The following is an 18219-nucleotide window of genomic DNA, read 5'->3' as shown; positions in this document are numbered from 1 at the left end:
ATTGTTACGGATGTCAAATTAAACAACGACAATTTAATAAATGGAAGCTATATTTTATTACAATCATAGTTTAGACTTAAACAAAAGATTTTTTTGCTCGCCAATCTAAGAATTCATCTATTTCCGTTTCATTATCCGATTCATTATCGTCCTCTTCATTTAACATATCTATATCTTGAATTTTCTTCTTAGTTTCCTCTTTCTTCAGTTCAAGATCTAAAACTCTGTAAGAATTTATACAATTTTTAACGAATTTTTCATTTTTTTTTTCATATACCTACAAATTAAAAAAGCACATTCGGATATTATGTATATTTTTATTACCTTGACCAGTTACGAATTTGTTCATCTATTTCATCAATTTGTCGTTCTGCAGTTGCTTCTTCTTGTTCACCGGCAATAATTTCCGCAGAAGTAGTCGTTTCTTCTTTAATTTCCTTTTGAAACTTTTCCCATTCTTCTTCGACTGGATCTTTGTATTCTATATTTCGCGCCTGTGAACAATTTTTATAAGAAACTTAACATTATTTGTTTAAAAAAAGTTACTTCTGCAGTAAGTTTTAAATTACTTTCTTATTTTCGTAATTTACGCACTTAAGTTAAAAAATTTATTGTAGAATCTAATTTTTAGATAAACAGATCTCCTTTGTCTAAAAACGGTTACTACAATACATTTAAATAACATTATTTAATTAAATTGACATGAGATGAACATATAATAATACTAGCTGTGCCCGCGGCTTCGCCCGCGTTGAAATGAGTGTGTCACAAAGTTTTCCCGGCAAACTTCCAGTGAAACTCTCATCAAAATCGGCTTAGCCGTTCTGTAAACCTTCCTCTTGCCAATGGTGGAGCCCTCTCTCCAATGGTGAATCAGCATGAAAATCCGTTCAGTAGATTTTGAGCAAATCGATCACATACACTTTTGGGGACTTTGTATTATAATACACTAACTGTTGCCCGCGACTACATCCGCGTGGTTATGAAGATATGCATTACTATTAAGATGTTTAACGCAAATTATTTTTTTATTTCAGTCACTTGAAATGCTTATCAAACTGAGTAACTTTTTAAAAGGCACAATTTAGTGTAATTTAATAGTTATTTTTATAAATCCTCTCTATACACCACATTTTTAGTTTTATTTTCAGGCTGTATAATATGTTTCATACAAACTATCAACCCCAATTAAACCCCCTTAGCGGTGGAATATCATAAAATCCGTTCTTAGCGGACGTCTGCTAACTATAATCTACCTCACTGCCAAATTTTATCTTTATCCAACCTCGATGGATAGACCATCCAGCGGTTTTTGTATTCTCGTGATGAGTGAGTTAGTGACCTTTCTCTTTTATATATATAGATTACGATGCATTATTTGGAAATTTCAAGTCTCTTACTTCAAAAACATAAGACTTTCATACAAACTTCCGACCCCCGTTTTATTCCCTTAGGGGTCGATTTTCGTAAAATCAGTTCTTAGCGGATGTCTACGCCCTATAAGGAACCTACCTGTCAAATTCCAAATTTGTAGCTGTTATAGTTTCGGAGGTTTCGTGATGAGTGAGTCAACCTACCATTCCCCGTTTTAACCCCAAAAGGGAGTTGATTTCTAAAGATACATTATTTTGTCACCTTTCTACCATCTATAGTGCATATATTTTAAATTTCAAGTCTCTTAGTTCAAAAACATAAGACTTTCATACAAACTTCCAACCCCCGTTTTGTCCCCTTAAGGGTCGAGTTTCGTATAATAAGCTCTTAGCGGATGTTTACGCCCTATAAGGAGCCTACCTGCCAAATTTCAAGTTTGTAGCTGTTATGGTTTTGAATATTTCGTGATGAGGGAGTCAACCTACCATCCCCCGTTTTAACCCCAAAAAGGAGTTGATTTCTAAAGATACATTATTTGGACACCTTTTAACTATCGAAAGAGCGTATATTTTAAATTTCAAGTCTCTTACTTCAAAAACATAGGTGTAGTGTAGTAACATTTAGTTTATAAGACATGTATTTTCATTATATGTATGCAGAATAAATCAGAGCGTTGTCCGGAACACTTGTGCGCCTTTTACTGTATCTCCCCGTACCTCACACCTCATGGCGACCCTGCCATGCCGTGGCGGTTGCGAGTGTCGGGTGACCGGCGCAAAACGCAAACGCGGCGGATTCCAGTGTGCCTCGGTGCAACTTTTGAAGAATTTATAATTTATAACGAGCAGTGAATAAAGTGAGACTTTCATTAAAACTATATCTAATTAATAAATAATATGGGGAAAAATTACTCGAAAAACGAAGATAAGGAAATATTAATAACGCAGAATGCCGCTGCAGGGAGTAACACTGGAGGAATTACAGAAATCGAAAGTAACATAAAAACGAGTAATATTTTAATCACCGTGGCCCTAATAATTTTTATTTGTACTATGGTTTACTTGGCATGGAAAAGCTGGAGAAATAAAGAAAGGAAATGGATAGAAAAAAGAATGCAGTCTGAATTTTTTACGAGAATTCGGCAGAGGTTTTCTGGCAGATTCAACCCTACAAACGCTGACGGAGGAGATACTGTATAGTGAAAAGTAAATAGTGAAAGTAAAAAGTTAAAAAGTAATAATAATATAAATGAAAAGTGAAAATATGTGAAGTGAAAACCTTTCCTTCCCCTCTATTGTTAATTTCTGTGTATAGATTTCATACCATATTTACGTAAAATATGTAAGAACTATGTGTAATATTGACTGTAAGTTTAAAACTATATGGAAAAAGAATTAGAAATTATTTTAAATAAGTTAAGTGAAATTCAAATTGATTTAAGGAAATTAGGTCCCACTAGAAGATTACAATATACAGGTAATGTGAATAAAAAAAATTGTAAAAGCTGAAAAACTATTTCGTGAATATAAAGATATTATTAATATTTTTAACGAACAAAAATGTAAAGTTGAATTAAAAGATTATGTTTATGGAATATTAGAACGCATTGAATTAGTATATAATAAAATTTTAAGTTACAAAATTAATTGTGTGGATAGTATAATGGAAAAATCGGAAATAACAAAAATGGATAGGTTCGACTTAAAAACTGCTACTTCTTTAATTCCCGTAATGGATAATACGGAAGAAACTACTGAAAAAATTATTGACGGAATTGAAATGTATGATGAGTATCTTGTAGATTTCACACAGAAAAAATTATTAATTTCATTTGTATTAAAAACCAGGTTAACTAAATGTGCTAAATTAAAATTAAAAAGCGAATATAGTGATGTAAAGAGCTTAATCCATGATATTAGAAATTCTTTATTAACAAAAAAATCAGCAAATGCGATACTTAGCCAATTAAATAACTTATCTCAAAATAATATGTCAATTCATGAGTATGGAGATAAATTATCTGAGTTATTTGTAGGCCTCACTATAGCACAGAGCAACGGAAACCCGAAAGCTTGTGAGATATTGAGACCTATTAATGAAAAATTAGCGATTAAAAGATTTGCAGATGGATTACGTAATAGGCGACTAAGCACAATTATATCAGCTCGAGACTACTCCGAGTTGAAGGATGCAGTCCGTGCTGCTGAAGACGAGGAGTTGGGACAACCTTCATCGTCTAACAATATATTCAACGCGCAAAGAAGAGGTAATCGAATCCCCTACTATAGGTCTTCCCAAAGAGGCAGAGGCGGACGAACCAATAAAACTAATTTTTACTCACATCGTGGACGGAACAACAATCTCAATAATACCCCTCGTACAGGTATGTATGTTAAAAATAATTATAATAATTCAGGATATTATTCTAACAAAAACCACTCGACCCCGACTCGAGGTCCCCGTCGAGTTTACAATAGTAGCGGTAACCGTAGTAAGCAAAATTTTTGTTCGGTACAACTTGAAGAAGAAAAAACTACTGAACCGAAACAGTTTTTTCGGGACTAAAAATTATATTTTAAATTACGAAAACAATGTAAAATACATATTCTTAAATATCTATAGTAAAAAATGTTCGTGGTTACTAGATACCGGTGCATCTTTATCGGCTATTCGTAGTAGTATATTATCGAAACATACACCGATACATAAAGACCCTATAGTCATTAACGGTATAGGTGGCAAGACATATTCAGAGGGTTATGTTTATTTAACTTTACAGGCGTTAGATGGAACTAATTATGAACACAAATTTTATTTGTTTGAGGAATTACCTTGTAAATCAGATGGAATAATTGGGTTAGATTTTCTAAACAATTTTTATTCGATTATCGATTTAGAGAAAAATATATTAATGTTAACAAATGAAAAACAAAGCCAGATACCATTATATACTTCACCTAAATTATGTACAGACTATATAACGATACCAGCACGATGCGAAACTATTCATTATATAAAGTTAAATTCAGATGTGAAAGAAGATAGTGTGATTGTACAGGAAGAATTACAAGAAAATTTATTTTTAGCTAGTTTAATAGTAAAACCAAAAAATAACATAATACCTATTAGATTAATGAATACTAGTGACAAAGAAATTATTATTCCAATTTTTCAACCTCAGCTATTACCATTAAAAGAGTATAATGTTTGTTCTTTTGATAAGTGCACTTCGAACTCTACACGTGCAAAAACATTGTTGCAATCTTTGAAACTTGATCACTTAGGTACAAGTGAACGTAACAGTATAGAGAGTATTTGTTCAAAGTATGCTGACATATTTTATTTACCCGGTGATAAGCTTACGACTACTAACTTGTGTGAACAATCAATTAATTTGAAACGAAATGTAAATCCAGTTTATATAAAACCATATAGATTACCACATAGTTTAAAACCTGAAGTAGATAAACAAATCAAACAAATGTTAGCTGATGACATAATAGAACCATCACAAAGTGAATGGTCCAGTCCGATATTGTTAGTACCCAAAAAATCAGATGACAAAAATAATAAAAAGTGGAGATTAGTTATAGACTATCGAAAGTTAAATGAAGTAATACAGGATGATAAATTTCCATTACCAAACATAACAGAGATATTGGATTCGTTATCAGGCGCAATTTATTTCTCTCATTTAGACCTAAGTCAATCATATTATCAATGTTCATTAAAACCCGAATCTAGACCAATCACATCATTTACAACTAGTACAGGTCAGTTTCAAATGAAACGTCTACCTATGGGGCTAAAGATCAGTCCCAGCGCTTTCTCTAGAGTCATGTCAGTAGCTATGTCAGGTCTTAACTATATAAATTGTTTTATTTATTTAGACGATTGTGTTTGCTTCGGAAGAAATTTAGAATCACATAATAAAAACTTAATAGAAATTTTCGAACGCTTACGTAAAGTCAATCTCAAACTAAATCCGAGTAAATGTCAATTCTTAAAAACAGAACTATTATATTTAGGCCATACGATATCCTCTAAAGGAATTCAACCAGACCAAGACAAAATTAAGACTATTCAAAATTACCCAATACCGACGAACGTCGATGAGTTGAGACGTTTTGTGGCAATGTGTAATTACTATAGAAAGTTTATTAAAAATTTTGCTGAATTAACTAATTGTTTAAATAAACTTTGTAGGAGGAATGTCAAATATGAGTGGACTGAACAATGTGAGATATCATTTAATATTTTGAAAAATGCTTTAATAAATCCACCCATTCTACAATACCCTGATTTTTCAAAAGAATTTATATTACAAACTGATGCTTCAGGGACAGCAATAGGTGCAGTACTTTGTAATAATAACATGAGAGCTGTAGCATATGCTAGTAGACCTTTGAATAAAGCTGAATTAAATTACCCAACTATACAGAAAGAACTACTTGCCATAGTTTGGAGTGTAAAATATTTTCGACCATATTTATTTGGACGTACTTTTACTATTATGACGGATCATAAACCCCTTATATACCTATTTGGACTAAAAGACCCTTCAAGTAGACTTTTAAAATTTCGGTTAGCACTAGAAGAGTATGATTTTAAAGTAGTATACGTGAAAGGTAAAGAAAATGTAATAGCGGACGCTTTATCGCGAATAAGTATGACTTCCCAAGATTTGAAAGCATTGAATGAAAGTTTATTAGCAGTAACAACAAGAGCACAGGCTAAGAAAGTAAAAGAGGCAGAAAGAAAGAATGAAAGTGGAGATGATAGAATGATAAGCGATATTCCAAGTATTGACCCGAACAATTGGCCTGATCAACCAAGTGTTGTGGAAATACTTAGAATACCGAGTGGATCAGTTGAGTTAAGTTTAATACAAGGGAAAGAACTAAGAAAAATGAAAGAGAAAAAATATATGGATGTCGAATCTGAATGTTTCGCATTTAATAAAAATAAAAATATATTATATGTTAACCTTGATTTTAAAGCACATTATACGCGAGACGTTTTTGTGGAAAAATTGAGGAAAATATGTGAAAAGTTAGAAATTAGAGAAATATGCATTATAAAGAAAGAAGATAACGCGTTATTTATAAGGAGTCTTATAGAAGAAATAAAAAGTAAAAATAAATATAACGGTCCAAGGATTTGTATTTTGAAAGGTATAAAAAGAATAGATAGTGACGAGGAAAAACAATTTATTATGAATGACTATCATCTGCTACCCACAAGCGGACATGCTGGGATTCGCAGAATGGTAAATAACATAAAACGTAAATTCTACTGGCCAGGAATAGAAAATGATGTTAAGAGTTACGTTAGAAAGTGTGAAAAATGTCAAAAAAGTAAACATTCTAGGCATATTAAGGAACCCCTAGTTATTACAACCACAGCTAGTTCTGCTTTGGAAAAAGTTTTTCTAGACATAATAGGTCCATTAGATAGAGATTTAGAAGATAATAAATATATATTAACAATACAATGTGAATTAAGTAAATTTGTAGAGGCATATCCTCTTAGAAATAAGGAAACGGTAAGTATAGCTAAGAATTTTGTGAATAATTTCATTTTAAGGTTCGGAATCCCAAAGGTCATCACTACGGATCGTGGAACTGAATTTATATCGGATACAATGGAACAGGTTTGTAAGTTACTAAATATAGAAAAACTAAGTTCTACTGCATACCATCATCAAACTATTGGTTCTCTTGAAAATGCACATAAACATTTAGGTTCATTTTTGCGCATACAATGTGATAACCATCCAGAGACATGGAGCCAATGGCTACCATTTTGGTGTTTTACATATAATAATACAATTCACTCAAGTACAAGATATGCACCATACGAGTTAGTTTTTGGAAAATCATGTGAAATACCTAGTAGAATTTCTTCTGACATTGAACCTTTATACAATCCAGACAATTACAGTTTAGAATTAAAGTACAGGTTACAGACAGCTAATAGGGATGCGAGAGAAAATTTGTTAAAGTCTAAAGAGAAAAGAAAACAGAAATATGATAAAAAGGTAAATAAAATAAAATACAAACCAAATGATATGTTATTAGTAAAAAATGAAACAGGAGGAAAATTAGATACCTTGTATAATGGCCCGTATTTAGTTATTGAAGAGCAGGAACCGAATGTAAAAATTTTGAGAAATAATAAAATTGAAATTATTCATAAAAATAGAACAAAACTTTTTGTAAAAGATAAATAATTAATGTTTATTTCTAAATCATTTCAAATTATTGTATACTATATTTAGATACATACTAATTGTTTTATTACTATTACTTTTACGTATTAAAACTTTTCATATTTACATTATATACTTATACAAAAAAAAAAAAAAACTTAATTATGTAATTAATTTTATTTTTTTATTTTGCCCCGGTGGTGTAGTGTAGTAACATTTAGTTTATAAGACATGTATTTTCATTATATGTATGCAGAATAAATCAGAGCGTTGTCCGGAACACTTGTGCGCCTTTTACTGTATCTCCCCGTACCTCACACCTCATAGGACTTTCATACAAACTTCCAACCCCAGTTTTATCCCCTTAGGGATTGAGTTTCGTAAAATTCGTACTTAGCGGATGTCTACGCCCTATAAGGAACCTAGCTGCTAAATTTCAAGTTTGTAGGTCTTATAGTTCCGGAGATTTCGTGATGAGTGAATCAATCTACCATCCCCCGTTTTAACCCCAAAAAGGAGTTGCTTTCAAAAGATACATCATTTGGACACCTTCTCATCATCTATAGAGATCAAATCATCATATAAAAAATTTCGCTCTAGCGGGTACATCGTTCCATAGCTTAATTGGCTAGAGCGCCGACACGGTCAGTCGGAGGCGCGGGTTCAAACCCCGCTGGAGCGGTCAATTTTTGATATGATATTCAAAAATGTTTAGAATTCCTAATGCGTAAGTAACACAAAAATAAAAATCGTACATATTAAAAATAGCATGGTGTCGTCTCCTGTCAAAGATTTTACGGGTCTCTGTAAAGAACTCACTATAGACGGCGCCACGGTTCGCTTAAACCGAAAATAAAAATCATCATATCAAAAAAATTTCGCTCTAGTGGGTACATCGTTCCATAGCTTAATTGGCTTATTGTGTGAATTGTGTGAATTGCTGAAGAAACTTTTGTGCTTACTTGTAGCACCACCGTGTAAAGATTGTTTTCTGCTAAAAATATTAAGAAAACTTAATTACGCATCAAAATATCGACCATAAGGTCATCATACACATCAAATCTTCAGATGAGTAGCAAACGGTTAAATCCGAAATAACTGATTGCTACTCATTTGAAGGCACAAAAAGAAATTTAACAACAATATGTATGATTTTAAGAAGAAAAGTGAGTCTGAAATACTAAAGATGAGGCAATTGAGGATGAAAGTGGAAAATAATGTTACTTTAACAATGTATTTGAGTCCTGATAACTAATAAAAGTAGGTAATCATTTTAATTATAGGAGGAAAGTACGAAATCGGCCTTTTTTACTTTACCTACTGTTTTCTTCTGTTTTTTATTGGTGATCTGCTGTTTTTTAGTTTCTTGGGGTTGGCAACACAGCTGTGAAGTTATCGCATGAATGTGTCATAGTCATAAAAGAATAATATATATAGTTGCCTATGATTTCTAATATAGTTACGACAGTAAACCAGTAATAAAACACAAAATATGTGTATCAATAAATAAACTTAACAATGTTAAAAAACTTTTTAAAAACAAAAAACGTGATAAAACGAATTAACTTTTCGCAGTTTAATAATTTAACAATGGATCGAACTAAAATTATACAATTATTGCAAAAAAGCATACCGCCTTTGGATGGAACACAACACAAAGGTCAAGCTGGAAGAATTGGTATAGTCGGTGGTTCATTAGAATATACAGGCGCGCCTTACTTTGCCGGTATTGCTGCTTTGAAGGTGAATTGCTACAGTATAACCAGTAATTATAGGTATTCAAAGGTTTAAAATACAGGGCTATTTTTAAATAGACATGTTCTACTTGGTTACTGATAGATTTTCTTATGCAAATATAAATAAATATATTTTGGTAAACATGAAACATTAATAATGATAAATCAATAAGTTTCTGTCACATTGGTATGTGGTACTGAAGATTTGTTTCTATTACCATAACTTAGGGTGTATTTTTAACCAATATTGAGTTGGTTTTTTTTATCAAGATCACACTAAAGATTTATTATATAAAGGTATATATTAAAGTATATTATTACATAACTATTATTTCCTAATTTAGGTTGGAGCTGACTTGGTGCACATTTTCTGTTCAAAACCTGCAGCTACTGTTATAAAAACATATAGTCCAGAATTGATTGTTCATCCTTTACTTGATGAACTTGACGCAGTTAATAATATTTTACCATGGCTTGAAAGATTGCATGCATTAGTTATAGGACCTGGATTAGGCCGTGACCCAAAGATATTTGAGGTTGTCACAAAACTAATAGAATTAATATGCAAAAAGCAAATACCACTAATCATTGATGCAGATGGCTTATTTCTAATAACCGAAAAACCCGAATTGATTAAAAACTTCACCTCACCAGTTATATTGACTCCTAATAAAATTGAGTTTGAACGGCTTTGCAGTAAAGTGAATGGCATTACAGGTATAAAGGATTTGAACAAAAACATAACCATTCTGAAGAAGGGTGAAACTGATGAACTTTATTGTTTTAATCCTGATTTGGAATGGAAATTGAATGAAGCAGGGTCTGGCAGAAGATGTGGAGGTCAAGGTGACCTTCTATCTGGATCTATAGCAACATTCTTACATTGGACTATATCAACAAAAAACATGATTGATGATGAAAATAATAAGCCTATTGATAAAAAGCTTTTAGCATCATCATTGTCTTGTTTTGCAGCATCATTATTAGTACGTAGTTGTAATGCAAAAGCTTTTCAGATAAAAGGCAGGAGTATGTTAGCAACGGACATGATTGAACATTTCCATGAAGCATTTACTGAGCTGTACGGAACATAATGAAAACATCTATAATGTTCTAAAATTTCTTTTAATTATTATATTAGTATAAATCAAAGAGGGTCATAAAAGTTAAGTAAAAGATTTTATATTATTACAATATACATAAAGTTGCATTATAATTTTATTCTTATGTAATTGTATATTCATAGATTAAACAAACTAATGGTTAAAACAATATTTATATATTTTAATTAAACAAGCTTTAAACAAATTAGAGGTGTTCGTTATATTAGATACTGGATAAAATAACCTAATATTTATAAATAATACAACCTATTATTTATTTTACCTGGCAAGCGTCATTTATGTTGAAAGAATATTTTTATTACTTTACAACTACAATGTACACAGAGCTAAATTGTATGTACAGTGTGGGGATACCTTCAGCGTTATTTTAAGGGCATGTTGTACATACAAATTCATTATAAAAAAAACCCCTTGAAGAACATGTCACCTTGCTACATAATATATTAGTCCCATGTCAAATTGTATTCTATCGTAACTGAATAAGAACTATTTTCCTTTCATTGTCCTCCAGACCTATTATATTTTTGAAAACTAATATTTAAGATTATTTTTGTTTATATTATACTCGTACTACACGTTAGATTATTTATTTCGTTTTGTTTAAATCAGTATGGACAATGCGTTTGTTCTCGTATGATGTTCGTTATTTTCGTGAGTTTGTTATTTTTTACGACTGTGACGGTGTTGCGTTTTGAGAAATCGTAAATATAATTTCGTTGTTTAGTGAGGTTAGGCATAGTATTTTAACTAATTAAAATGCCACGAAAAGGACAAATGTGAAATTATTTTACTATGGTGGATGAAATTACAAAAAAGCGGAATGTAAATCTTATATATAAAAATGAATCGTAAAATGTGTTCGTAAGCGTATAACTCAACAACGCCTAGACCAAATTTGCCAATTCTTTTTTTAAAATGTTCGTTGAAGTCCAAGGATGGTTTTTACGGCGAGAAAAATTCGAATAATTTCCATGAAAACCCTAAAAACAGCTCTTTTCTTTTTTCCATACAAACGTTTTGTAACTAAAATGTAGAGTCAATTTGAACTTTATTGCTATTCAATAAAGTTCACGTTAAAAAATATATTAGGGCGCATTTTATGTAAGTTATTAATGATTAAATTGATCTTATTCGTAGACCGCATTTTAATTTAATTTACATACAGTAAAAATGGTATTAACTAGCTATTTCACATTACCTGTTATTAAATTGTTGCGGGGGCGTTAACAATGGAAATTTCCCGTTTTTAAGCTATCGACTCCAAATTTGGTACGAATCTCCTATATGTGATGTAGAAATAATCGATGAGCGGATTTTAGGATAACTCATGCCCAATAAGGATTAACAATGAAAATTTTAAATGTATGTAACTCCAGAACAACTGAACCAATTTTTATCATTTTTTTTAACCATTTGTAATTTGGTCCAACTTGGAAGATATGGTAGTTTTTATCTCAACTGGACTCGATAGGTGGCGCTGCTATTGGTATGTAAGCTATCAAATTTGGTAGCTGTTTTCCAGGCAGGACAACGTCTGCCGGGTCCGCTAGTATTGTATAGATACTTTCACTTAAACTACTATAACGAATTTAAAAATCAATCGATATATTGTAACTTAAATTACATAATAGAAAGAAGAGAAATATTATAAAAATGATAAAATTTTAATGGATAATTTATTGATAAAACTTGAGTTACCCAAAGCAAAGCGAGAGCGGGCCGTTAGTATTAAATAATTTATAATACGTAACTTTTAACAGTGAGCATCAAAACACGTCGTTATAATATTATACTAGTATATTATAACATAAAAAATAATAGACGTTTTAAAAGTAGTGTATCGTTTTAACATATTATTAATATTATAGCCGTTGCAAACACCTCTAACCAGAGATAATTCGTTCCTAAAATACTATGAAACTACCATCTTTTACTAAATGGGAATTGCTAAAAATTAACTAAATAAGTATTAAATTCTATCTTCAGATATATATATTAAAAATGTGAGAACTATGTGATATAAAATTATAGTATATAAAATAAATATTAGACATTTTTGGTATGGAATATTACTGTTTAACATGAAATGTTTATTAAATACAATTAGGTTTGGTTTAGACAAAAATAGTAGTACAAAAAGTAGTAGTCTTCTGTTAGAATACATGCATATTATAAGGGCAATACTATATAGTATTAAAAAATATATATATTCAATGCATATGTTAAAAATTTCAAGAGTTCAAAAAATGTTGATGTAACAAAAACCCATTCATCCCTAACAAGTAACGCATAAAATGTAATGTAAATACAAAATATTCAGGAATATTGATAGAAAATTGTATTTTTTATTTTATTTTTATTCTTGGTTAGAATTTTTAAGTCAAGCAGTTTATTTTTTCAAAAAGATAAGCCTTTTTCCAGCAGAATCCAATAAATATTCTTATGAGTAATACTAAATTTGTTCATATAAGTTAAATAAATTAATTTATGAAGTATTTAAACTACACACAACATAAAAAATATATATATATATATATATATATATATATATATATATATATATATATATATATATATATATATATATATATATATATATATATATATATATATATATATATATATATTATGTATGTTCGGGGATAACTCTGTCATTTATGAACCGATTTTGATAATTCTTTTTTTTTTGTTGGAAAGGAGATATCCGTAGTTAGGTACCATGATAAGGAAACCAGGATCTGATGATGGGATCCCAGAGAAATCGAGGAAAACTCTCGAAAACGTGATAACTTTTTACTGGGAGTACCGATTTTAATTATTTATAATTTAATCGAAAGCCGATGTTTATCATGTGGTCACATTTAAATTTCATTGAGGTCTGATTACAACTTTTGGAGTAATCTTTGATAATGCGTATTTACTTGACTATTTTTTTGTCACTTATGTTGTATACTTGTTGATATAATTGAATTATGTTTTTTTCGTTTGCCTGCAAACACGAATTTTTTATATATAATTAATTAAGATAATATATACCTTTGCATCCAAAATTGGATCATCAAAAAATCCCTCAGGAATAGGTTGTGGGTTTGTTACTGCTGCCTCAGTTTCCTGGATCATTTCAACTTCTGTTGCTTCTGAACTTTCAACTAATAAATAAAATTTTATTAACATAACATGATTACAAATCAATAATGAAATTATTTTCTTATAAAAATAAGTAAAAGTTAAATTTAAAATATGACATTTTATATTTAAACCTATAAAGTATGCAGATTTCATTAATTTGCATAATTTTTGTCTCTAGAAATTCTGATAGCAGTGTATTTAAAAATTAATACCTTTTTAGATCTGTGGAATGCTTGTTTCTTTTTATGATTTATTAACAAATATCACAGAAATCTCAATGTAAATTTAATCTTCACTTAAAATAATTGTTCCTCCATTTAGATTATTATTGTTTCTTACAGTTTCATACAAAGTTACTTTCTAGGGTATTTGTCGAATGTCAAAACAGGCCTATTATTTTATCACGACTATAGATATTGATATGTATCCAGAATCAATGCTACTATTACAAATGACAAATTAATATTTAATATTTCTATCATACTTAATAAAAAATTTAGAGCTAGCAGAGATTTTTTGCCAAATTAAAACATCTTTAACATTAATAAGTTACAAAGTGAAAAAGAAGTACAGTAGCCAGTTAAACTTGGACCATTCTCTTTCATATGAAAAGAGGTTTTGGTCTAGGATAATGATCCATTTTATTAATTGTATATAAACTTTACGAGGCTTGTGTAAAATAGCGTTAGGCTAGTTTTTAGATTAAGAGTATTAAAACTACCTTCTTGTGATACAGGATTTCTACTTTTTCTTATAATTTTTTCATCATGGTGAATCATTATTGTAGGTGCCTTATGTTTAGGGGTTTGTGGTATATAAGCCAACTTTTCATTACTGTTCTTTAATATACCCTTTGGTTTCTTTTCAAGTGGGGCATCTTCGGAGGTAGCTGCCGGTCTTTTATTTTTAATTTTATCATCTGTAAAATTATTTGTCATTTCTTTGAGTTTCTTTGCTTGCTCGACATTTCCTCTGTGCTGTTTACTGTTAAGATGAACTTGCCATACGTTTTCTGAACGTACAATCGATGAGCAAAGAATACACATTAACTGTCCAGCATTATTATATTTCGCAAGTGGATTATTTATTTGAATTGGTTTTTTATCTTTATTTTTACGCTCTGCCATCAAACGCCGCATTTCTTCTTGGGCTTTCTTCTTTTCAATTTGCATTCGATGTGACATTTTTGTAATTAAAAATTACAGAGTCGTACACATTAATTATATAGAATATTATTTTTTGAAAATAAAATATAAGTAATAACAACGTTTACAATTATTTAATAAGAATGCAATTTAATTTCAAAGCGAAAAATGTACCAGGATTACGTCTTTAATTAGCCGTAATATAATATCACTGTTGAAACAACTCACACAACAAGACACAAAGAGAACATAAAATATTATAAACTAAAAATCCAAGAGTATATAAAGCTAAAACTGACTGAAAAATGAAAATTCACACTGACATTCACAGCTGACATTTGACAGGTTAAAGACATAATTTGACAGACATATAACAAATTATTTAGAAATTTAGAGATGTGGTAACGCGGGCAACACGACCGCCACCGACAGCTCGCCAGAGACCACGGAGGTTACCGGCTCGTTTCCGCGATTATCTATGACCTGTCAATTTTGAATATTAAAAAAATTAGATTAAAAGAAGAAAGGGATCTGTCGATTGTCGAAGGATACATTATTATTCTTTGTCTTATAAACTATAAAAAAACATTATTTGTGGTTTGATTTTTATCGACTACCCATTATTAGAGGTTTCATTCCGGGATCGTTCATAAACATAGAGCAACACGGAGGGGAGTAGCCATTGCGTTTGTTACCGATAATATAAGTGGAGGATGGCCGTCAATGTTGGGAAGACGGCCGCTCTGCTTACCGGCGGGTACAAGCCGTGTCGCCAGCTTACTCTCCGAGGCCAGGACGTAGAGTGGAAGACCTCAGTGAGGTATCTGGGGGTCCACATCGACCGGAGGCTGCGCATGATTCCGACCGTCAACCAGGCGGTCAACCATGCAGCGGCGGCCCGGTCGAAGCTCCACTCGGTCTTCACCTCCAGATTACCGACAAGATCCAAGCTGAAGGTCTACGAAGCCTACGTCCGCTCGCGATTGACGTATGCGGCCCCGGCTTGGTACGCCCTCTGCTCGGCGAGCCAGGCCAGACGGCTTCAGGTCCAGCAGAACCGGTGCCTACGTTTGATAGTAGGAGCTCCGAGGTACGTCAGGAACGACGTCATACACCGTGATACCAAGACGCCCACCGTGGAGGAGTATGTGCATCGCCTCGCACGCGCCATGTTCACCCGCGCGGACAGGAGTGCGTGCACACACCTCCACGGTATCGCACCGCTTCACGCGAGACCGCCAGACGGACGTCCCCTGCCTCGTGAGCTCCTGCTGTCACCGCCGGTTCCCAGCACCGATGTCGGTGGCGACGAAAGTGATGACTACAACGACGGCTAGGACACCCGGGTTGCAACCGCGGTGTCCCCTCGAACACCAACCGGACTAGACTTGCCCAACTCAACTTCTAACAGACCATAGCCTACTTTTAGTAGGTATGCCTAAAAGCCCGTACCTGGACAGGCCCGCAGGCCTGTCAGGAAGAGCCATCTCTCTCTTGTTACCGATACAAAACTGTCTGTCATTTTTTGCGGGGGGAAATTACACACATGCACACTTTATCTAATTCCCACACAAAAACAATCGTCTGTCACTACGAAACTCACACATACTAAATTAAAGTTACACATTATTCACACACACATAGATACATTTTGTGTCATTACAGTATAATGACACGCCGCAACTACACTGACAAGTTGCTTACAGACATGGTTGTAACAACTGTCGATATGCATTATCGATAAATTCAAGTACTCGGTTAGAGAAATAAGGTTTTTAAAGTGATACTAAGGTAAGTTGTTATACTAAAAAAAGACTTAATTTATTGTTTACTACAAATCAAACATCTTCATGTAAAATAAACGATTATAAAGAGTAAAGATTTGATTGTTTGTTTGTTAGCATTGAATAGGCTCCGAAACTACTGGACCGATTCAAAAAATTATTTCACCGTTGAGAAGCTAAACTATCCTTGAGCGACATAGGTTATACTATATTTTCAAAAATATTAGGGATCCTTATTAAAACTCCAATAATGTAACCCACGGGATTAAAAAAAAACACCTAAAAAATTCCTTAAATTGCGTGCACTGCAAAAACTGATGATAATAGAAATATATAATGTAGTAAGACTTTGTACAACACATCATTATCTACAATAATTGTATTTGCTCGCAAACGAAAAAAAAAAATACTGACTTCAATTACATCGACAAATAATACAATATACGCAATATATACGTGTTATCAAAGGTTACTCAAAAAGTTGTTATCAGATCTCGATGAAATTTGAACGCGACTACATGATAAACATCAGATTTCTATTAAATTAAAAATCATCAAAATCGGTCCATCCAGTCAAAAGTTCTGAAGTAACATACATAAAAAAATACAGTCGAATTGAGAACCTCCTCCCTTTTTGGAAGTTGGTTAAAAAGTGTCGTGACAGCATATGTCTAACTATTATAATTATGTCACAATATGTTTGGTGCAACGTTGTTGTGCCAAACAATGCCAGTATACAATAAACGATTTAAAGTTAACATGCATTTTGAGGAGTTGATGATGTACACGGTGATGTCAACGAATCGGGAATAGGGAGCGTAGCACTAATGGCATCATAAGATGATAGCTTGTCATCTGCTAGATTGAATGATTTGTTGATGACTCTGAAAGGATGGACAAAGTTTGATCGTATCTCTCACTTCCGTGCTCAGATCAAATGGCTCCCTATTCGCCTTCACCGTGATATGCATATCCTATCTACTCTCTTTAATATCATACGTGACCCAAACTCTCTTTCTTATCTTCGATCCCGTTTTCACATTCTACCCTCTCCTAATCGTTCTAGGCGCCCTGGCATTACACCAAAGCTGGATGTACCTAAGTGCAATACCAAATTCAAACTGAATTCATTTGCTGTACGCGCCTCTATACTGTGGAACAAACTCCCAGAAAGCATTCAAAAGAGTCCTTCTCTTGTTTTCTTCAAACGTAAATTAAAGGAGCACTTTATTTCTCAACTCAATTTACAATCATCTACTTAATGAATATGTAAGTATATAATTACCTATAATACATGTAATGCATGATAATGGATTTGTATTTATGTGTGTACGTATGTATGTGTATGTATGTATGTATGTATGTAAGTAGTGTGTGTGTATATGTATATGTATGATATCTATATGTATCTATGTAATCGTATGTATTTATACCTGTAAGTATGTAATATATTACAGTTCTTTAGCTATTACGTTATTATTTCTTGCACTGTGTTCCCCGCTATATGACACTCTCTCTCATGACCATTGGTTGACTGAAATAGATCTCTTCTAGATATAAGTCCACCTTTGCCATCAACTTTATGTATAATTTTTCTGTACACTATTTTTAGTGCAATAAAGTATATAATAATTGTTAATTTTCAAAGTTGATAAATCAAAGCTTCATTTCACTACTATGTCTAAGGTGAAACATAAAAAAAAACTTACGGGACAA

At 32.1% G+C, this 18219-nt stretch overlaps 2 protein-coding genes across 2 annotated transcripts; one reads left to right on the top strand and one right to left on the bottom strand.

Annotated features, from left to right (window-relative positions):
* Positions 1–32: 32 nt before the first annotated feature.
* Positions 33–15079, bottom strand: LOC123655319 (zinc finger protein 830). The gene is made up of 4 exons (XM_045591131.1): positions 14296–15079; positions 13482–13594; positions 325–494; positions 33–224 (listed from the first exon to the last, which is right to left on the bottom strand). Exons 1-4 carry the CDS (start codon positions 14756–14758, stop codon positions 77–79), a joined length of 894 nt encoding a protein of 297 aa, XP_045447087.1. The 5' UTR covers positions 14759–15079; the 3' UTR covers positions 33–76.
* Positions 8997–10629, top strand: LOC123655318 (ATP-dependent (S)-NAD(P)H-hydrate dehydratase). Its single transcript, XM_045591130.1, has 2 exons — positions 8997–9328; positions 9666–10629. The coding sequence occupies exons 1-2, from the start codon at positions 9104–9106 to the stop codon at positions 10413–10415; spliced, it is 975 nt and encodes a 324-aa protein (XP_045447086.1). The 5' UTR covers positions 8997–9103; the 3' UTR covers positions 10416–10629.
* Positions 15080–18219: the final 3140 nt, after the last annotated feature.

This window comes from Melitaea cinxia, chromosome 7 (assembly GCF_905220565.1).
Source record: "Melitaea cinxia chromosome 7, ilMelCinx1.1, whole genome shotgun sequence".
Taxonomy (NCBI): Eukaryota; Metazoa; Arthropoda; class Insecta; order Lepidoptera; family Nymphalidae; genus Melitaea; species Melitaea cinxia.
The sequence above is the reverse complement of the archived record's forward strand: the minus strand, read 5'-3'. Positions and strand labels throughout refer to the sequence as shown.

Coding starts and splice junctions, on each gene's coding strand:
- LOC123655319 (XM_045591131.1), bottom strand. CDS start 14,758: ATGTCACATCGAATGCAAATTGAAAAGAAGAAAGCCCAAGAAGAAATG. Junction 13,595..14,295: donor AAATCCTGTATCACAAGAAG/GTAGTTTTAATA, acceptor TTTATTTATTAG/TTGAAAGTTCAGAAGCAACA. Junction 495..13,481: donor ATCCAATTTTGGATGCAAAG/GTATATATTATC, acceptor AATTGTTCACAG/GCGCGAAATATAGAATACAA.
- LOC123655318 (XM_045591130.1), top strand. CDS start 9,104: ATGTTAAAAAACTTTTTAAAAACAAAAAACGTGATAAAACGAATTAAC. Junction 9,329..9,665: donor CCGGTATTGCTGCTTTGAAG/GTGAATTGCTAC, acceptor TTCCTAATTTAG/GTTGGAGCTGACTTGGTGCA.